Source organism: Sinocyclocheilus grahami, unplaced genomic scaffold, assembly GCF_001515645.1.
Source record: "Sinocyclocheilus grahami isolate Dianchi unplaced genomic scaffold, SAMN03320097.WGS_v1.1 scaffold1718.1, whole genome shotgun sequence".
Lineage (NCBI taxonomy): Eukaryota > Metazoa > Chordata > Actinopteri > Cypriniformes > Cyprinidae > Sinocyclocheilus > Sinocyclocheilus grahami.
The window spans coordinates 39,029-46,040 of NW_015506897.1; the positions used below are offsets into that span (position 1 = coordinate 39,029).

The window sequence follows — 7,012 nt, forward strand, 5'->3', positions numbered from 1 at the left end:
TGTGACTGAACTTAACATCAAACTGCTTCTGTTTCACACAAATGCTGGCACAGAGGTGCATGTTCTGCTAGAGTCGCTTTGAACTCGTGCATCTTCGGAGCTGCGCGGAAAGTTAAAAAAAAATTTGTGCACACCGCCATCAGCCACATCAGCCTTGCGTGTGTGCGTTAGATACAGTGAAGACAGCGCGTTAGTTTAGAACTCTTGTAAAAAACAAAATCGTAAATCGTAGAGAGTGTTAATTTGTGCAATGATAACCTACCAGCAATGTAAATCATTTTTAAAATATATTAAATGAGTACATTACAATATAAATGTATCAGAACGAGTACATTATTATTTATGGGCTTAAAAACAAGATCAATCACAATCAGAATATTGTACCTGGTGGGGAGTGCACAATGTAAACATGAAACATATGCCATTACCTATATTGTACTGTGGTACAGTTCTGGAGGCCCTTCATAATGCAGAGCTCAGCTGCTGCTCTGCCAATAGTTAGCAATGGCACTATAGTGTGCAGTGTTTAATAAACAGCTGTTTTTCTCAATTCTGCTGAGGTGAAATTCAGTGCAGTCCTGTATCGTGATATGTATCGTATCGTGGCCTCTGTATCGTGATACGTATCGTATCATGACTTTGCTGGTGATACACAGCCCTAGTTCCTAGTATTGGTCTTGATCTCACTGATCTGTATTCTTAATGATAATGGTATAGGTAGCCCCTCTGGAACCTAAACCCTGGACTGCAGATGTTATCTGAATAAGATTATCTGTAGCTGTGTTTTAAACTTCTTTAAACTTTAAGTCCTTCATTGTGCAGAAACACTCTCACAAGTACCTAAACCCTTGAGCACCATTTCTCACAAGTACCTAAACCCTTGAGCACCATTTTTCACAAGGAACCTAGTAAGAATTTACAAACAGGGAAATTGGGATTTTATGACTTAAAATTCTCACTCTTAATCTTTTTCTCCTTCTCAGTCAGTTTCTTGTCAGCCTGCAGAATGGCTTCAGAATCCACAGACTTCTGCTTCAGGAACTCCTCTAGGACCTCTTCAGCCTATTGACAAACATGTACAGAAAAAATGGATAATTATGGCAAAGACGATGACGATGATGATGATGAAAGTGGTCATGTCTTGTGATGTTGTCTAATATGGGCATAACCTTGACTTCTTTATTGGCCTGGCTGTTATATTTCTTCACAATGTCCTCCAGATCTTTGCAGAAGAGATCATAGCCACCAGGTTTGGTATAGAAGCCCTGCTTGAGTTTTTTCATCATTGGTGCAGAGAGGGATGACAGGATTTCCTCACATCGTTTCTTTGAAGCTTGTTCGTTTTGGCACAGGTATTCACCAAAGAGTTTAATAATATTTTCCTAGAAGCAGAACATGTAGCATGTCAGTGGTAGAGAGGTATACAAGCTGCTGAATACTGATGATGTGTTCTCTCTCACTTCATCCGATCCGACAACGAGTGTGTTCTTAGCTTTGAGTCAAGATGAGCAGGATGAGACTGTGCACCATGCTTTAGAGACTACTAATTTGAGAAGATCTGACAGACAGATTGTTGTACATAAAAACAAAATTGTATAAATCCAGCAGTCAAGAAATTCCAAAGAATGAACTTCTTTCAAACTCTTAATCATGCAAAGATGATACAGGATTCATGCTACAAACCAAAGGGAATATTAGGCATTTAAATATCCGCAGTGTTGTTTCAAAAAGTAACCAATTGGAAAATGTATTGACTGGTTCAAACTTGGGCTTTCTTGGTATTTCGGAAACATGGTTAACAAAATCTTCCCCAAACGGCTGCATTAAATATTTCTGGATATAATGTGTTTAGGAGGGATAGGAATAAAGGTAGAGGGGGCAGTCTGTGGGTCTATATTAAAGAGTCAATCAAATGCCTTATTGAATGGTCGCATCAAACAGAACTGGAATGCATTGGTTTGAGAGCATCACTGTCATCAGAAATGTCATTTAATATCATTTGTCTATACAGACCACCATCAACTGATAATAGTTTTATGAACATCTACATAAAATCCTTAAGGTATGTGACCAGAAAAAAAAAGAACTAATAGTTATGGGTGATTTTAATATAAACTGGGATAATAAATCAGATAGGAAAAAACTTAAACTTTATGGAGTTTTGATAATATTAAACATTTGGTTGATGCTTGCTTGATTTTTAAGATTCTAAATTGTTGTGCACCAATGTTTTCATCTGGTTGCCCAGTGTTACTGGGTCAGTGGTTCACCATCATCCTAAATGAATGGACATTGCCTACCTCTAGAGATTTCAGGTACTTCCCATCAGTGTCGCTGAAGGAACGCTTCGTGAAGGCTTGTGTTGCCGTGCTGCTAAGATGTTGGTGTTCTGAGGACACATCCTTCAGTTCCAGAGGGAAGGAGTCCTTCAGCTTCTCCATTCCACTTTGGTAAACCTGAAGGCCCTCCTTCACTGCAGCCTCATTCTCAATCGTTGCCATTGCTATTACAGCGTTCTCCAGACATGGCACAGCCCCACTTGAGATGGTGTCCACATATGTTTTAGCCAGATGACCCAGAACTTCAGAGAAAGAAAGAAATCAAACACAGTGATTAAAAATGTATTTATAAGCAGATGGTTTTCTGTATGCACATGCAAACTCTTCAAATTTTCTTTCGAATCACCTCTTCCAGTGACTGTGTATCCATCTTTCAGCCTCTTCACACAGCTGTCATCAAAGACAAACTGGCAGAAATTATCTGTGACCTTCAAGAATTTAGAGGAAATGTCAGCAGAATTCAAGCTCTCCAGGCTAGACATATTTTCTGGGGCGGTTGGAAAGGGGAAAGTGAAGCACTTCCTGGAAGGGAAGAATTTCTGGATGCATTCCCTGGGAAAGTTGTACTCTATCACACTTCTCGAAGTGCCTAGAAAAGATGAGAACATTCTGTAGCTGCTCTCAATCCTAGAAAAGAGCATGTCTGTTCTAGGAGTGTAGCTGGTTGAGCTACTGGACATAAAATGCTTAGAAAATAGAAAGCTTGAATAACAAAACAATTCAGCACAGTAACAAGAAGTAGTTGTGATAGTGATTATAAGGACTATCTGCAGTATTTTTAAATTACCATGTTTCAGCTTCAGAGCAAACTCTAGATACTCATCCTCTGTTACATCTTTGCCATCGATCTTTAGCTCCAGTGTGAAGTCCCTCACAGCCCAGATGAAACTAGGGAAGAACTTCACAAACTCGCTTGAATCATCGGCATCCTTATTTGATGATTTGACCTTGATGCAGTCTGATAGTTCAGTGACAAATCTGACAGTTTGTTCAGGCATGAGCACAAAGCAACAACAACTCATGATGCATAACAAAACATATATTATTCCATGAGGTACAGTAATAAGCAAATTCACAACACCAGGGCTAAATGCTTTTCAGTATGACTAATGATCAGCAATGTTCCCTCTAAGCTGTGTGTGCTAAGTGTGTGCGGCCGCGTACCTCTTACGTCGCGAGCACGCAGAAAAAAAATAATATGTCACGCACAGGACAGATGCAAAAATGAGTTGGGGAAAGGTTGAATTCTAGTAAATGTGAAATAATTGCAACGTTCGGGCAAACAGCTATGGAGTTGGTGTTGCTATAGAGTTAGAACCGGTGAATACGGTTCACAGGTTTCATAGAAAGAGAATGATGTGTGCCAAATGAGTCGCTGTAGAAATCGAATACTTTAATAGTTGCGGATGAAACAGCTCAACTCGAGAGGCAACGCAAACGCAATGACGTGAAATAAAACGTCATGTTTTAAAGAAGAGTGGCTTGATTAAGTGCTGGAAATAGCAGATGATGGGCACAGAATGGCAACAAATCTCCAAAACATTTACAGTTTCACACATGTGTGGAGTTACTTCCAATGTCTTTACAACTGACGATAGTGTGTGAATGTCTTGTTTCTTTTCGTATAGTCTGGTGATTTTTAATAAAGAGTTTGTTTGAACCATAGACTGTAAAAAAAGATGGACGACGCGTCTCCTATTCCTTCCACTGTAGAAAAGTGAAGCCAAACCATCTCAGTATGGCCGCTGCCATCTTGAGTAAATGACGTAATTTGGAGCCAGAGTCTGCGCAGTAGTGTCATGAGGTGGAGCCGCGGTATCAAACTCCCGCAGACCCAATCAACCATAACGACACGCCCCATTTTTATAGCATCAAATTACTAGCTAACATCAAACTTATCACAAAAAATAACAGTTTAACATATATCAGCATGATAACAACTACCTTAAATGACCAAAACCATCTTTCGGAAAACTGTATTGGAAGCGTAATTAATTTTTTCATTCCCATTCGTCTACATGGAGAGGGCGGGGTTTATGACCTGTACTGCAGCCAGCCACCAGGGGGCGATCAAAGAGCCCGCAGCTTCACTTTTCAGGACGTGTGAGGCACACCTGGTTTGAACATTCTATATAAATGTTCAGAAGGATACTGTAGTTCCATTACAACCTTGTTGTCAATCGTCCCTCGACTGTTGTAGACCAGAGTGCTGCTGAGTAACACAGCCAGACTGAAGATGTTGGTGTCATGCTTTGGGTCTCCCTGTGAGAGAGAAAGACAATCATGGACAGGGGTCCAAGTTTTTTTTGCCATTGTTTAATTACAAGCATCACCCGATAAGTTTCCTATTTGGCCAATAAGTGTCCTAAGTGGGACTTTTATTCGGGAGTTCATTCTCCATCTTCATTCGTTTACTCGTTTTAATTGTTTGTGCATTTGTAGCCTTCATGAAACACTTGCACTCAAGCAATTTCAATTTCAGGTGCTCTGATATAGAAGCACCATATCTTAGTCTTTCAGCTTTGAAACAGTGCACAGAGGAACACTCATTACTCATTACACTCATTATACTGAAAGTATTCTTGAACCCATGAAACTGCTAGTTGTGTTTTCTTGTTAGGTCACCCTATCCACGTCTCCGAGTCCCTCTGTGTCCAGCAGCACTAGAGTGGTTCCTTCTTTAGTGGGATGGGACACACACCACATCCAGATGCCCTTCGTCTTGGACTCAATTGTGCTGCCCAGCGCAAACCCTGATGACGACAGTGACTTTAGTGCCTGTAATGTCATTCACTTGAACTGCATGATGTTTGTGGTGAGCTATGAGCGCTGACCTGATTGTTTCCCAGCGAGGCGGTTCATCAGGTAGGACTTCCCGGTGCGGTAGAGCCCCACCACGGCCACCACCACCACCGGCTGCTGGATCTGCTGCAGGATCTGCAGCGCCGACTGCTGCACACACAGCTTCCCATCCGAGCCCGTGTCAATGAAGCACACTGGTTTATCCATGCTCACTGCCAACACATGTGCACATCTTAAACACTTGAAGAACTGCAGTGTACTAGAAATTAAAAGTTAAGGTGAACTGAGAAAAACAAGTCAGTCCATCTCAAGCGGTCTAACTGGTGGCTTGACCATTTTATTATTTATTTTCCTAATTAAAATCACTCAGAAATTCCACATTTTGAGCGATTCCCTCTATCTGTATTTGTACCATAGTGCACAACACATTTTGGTTATACAGGTGTTTACAGAAACCTCAATATCTCAGCTCAGGAGGATATGTATGCTTGTTTCCACAACTAAATTAACCCTTTAAGCCCTGAAGTCATTTTTGCCTCCCTGGAGGTGTTTTTTCTGAGTGACGTACACAAAAATAATGACTCATAACTCAGGGTTCCTGCGGGTCCTTAAAAAGTTTATTTGTGCAGGTCTTAAAGTTAAATTTGAGCTTAAAAATCCTGCAGAAAGCCTGTAACTCCAAGACTTGATCAAGGGGAGTCAAAAGTTTGGTATCGTTTGATAGAAAACTTAATGTATTATAGATATTTATAGAAATAACTTTCTGTTTTCTGAGTGACATACACGGAAGTAATGGCACAAAAAACATTTCTTAAATTATGAAAACATTTTATTTATGTATCAGCAAATAACTCAGCACTACTTAGGAGTTAGTGGCCACATGCATTGTTTAAGTAACTTGCAGCTTAAGTACCCAACAAGTTTCCTACTCAGAAGTTACAGATGAATGGCCCTGGCAAGAATCCCCAGGTTTAAATGACTGCTTAGATTTTCCACAGTACATTACATAGAGGAGATAACATAAAATTTAGAGCAAAAGTATTCTCTTATAAAACAAAGGAATATACATCCGATAACATTTATCATACCTCCCTCCCTTTTAATTAATTAATTTACTTATTTACTTATTAGTAGTGGTAGTGGTATTTTCTTTCTTTCGATGTTTAATAATAATAATAATAATAAGATATTAATATAGCTGCAAGCAGCGATGGCGGGCCCAAGCCATCAGTGTAAACGCCACGCCGGTGGCATCAGGAAAACTGTGCACAGTGGGCACATGCATTTATAGTAACCCTCCGGCAGTCTGGTTTTAAGGGATACGGCAATTAAAGGGTTAATCCAAACCATCAAGACTGTGAAACACACATACACAGAACAATATATAAAACTTTAGTAACATTTTACAATAAGGTTTCAGTTATTAACATTAACTATATTAATTAACATGAACAATAATTATATAGCATGTATTAATGTCAGTTAATATTCAAAACTTAAACAAAAAAAATTGGTAACACTTTATAAAGCATTGTTCCAACAATAATAGGCATTAGTAAGCAGTTTATAAATGCAGCTATAAATATTTTGTTCTTGAGCATATCAATAACGTTTAATAATTGTATTTTCATACTTTATTAATGATCAATTTATAATTTCTAAATTATTACGTTATTTACAAACCAGTTATTTAGGAGTTCATATGATCATTTAGAAAGTGTAGGTAAATGATTAATAAACTATTTAAATGTATATTTATATATCGTATCATTTAAACACACGATAATAGTTGCTCAGTGTATTAATGAATGCTTTATTAACACATTCCTGCTGTAATTCATGATTAGGTCAGGTAGTTATAAAACATTTAG

At 38.9% G+C, this 7,012-nt stretch overlaps 1 protein-coding gene across 3 annotated transcripts in view; it reads right to left on the minus strand.

Moving 5' to 3' along the window:
* Positions 1 to 7,012, minus strand: part of LOC107572219 (guanylate-binding protein 1-like) — a 73,787-nt gene that overhangs the window by 2,867 nt on the left and 63,908 nt on the right. The window contains exons 2-9 of one of the 3 annotated variants that reach the window (XM_016258647.1): positions 5,174 to 5,353; positions 4,965 to 5,092; positions 4,492 to 4,601; positions 3,127 to 3,317; positions 2,686 to 2,928; positions 2,301 to 2,581; positions 1,170 to 1,382; positions 960 to 1,062 (exon numbers count right to left, since the gene is read on the minus strand). In XM_016258647.1, the coding sequence (XP_016114133.1) occupies positions 960 to 1,062; positions 1,170 to 1,382; positions 2,301 to 2,581; positions 2,686 to 2,928; positions 3,127 to 3,317; positions 4,492 to 4,601; positions 4,965 to 5,092; positions 5,174 to 5,348 (1,444 nt within the window). In that variant the 5' untranslated portion in view covers positions 5,349 to 5,353. The remainder of the gene's footprint in view (positions 1 to 959; positions 1,063 to 1,169; positions 1,383 to 2,300; positions 2,582 to 2,685; positions 2,929 to 3,126; positions 3,318 to 4,491; positions 4,602 to 4,964; positions 5,093 to 5,173; positions 5,354 to 7,012) is intronic. The other 2 variants (XM_016258649.1, XM_016258648.1) reach the window with 2 other exon arrangements.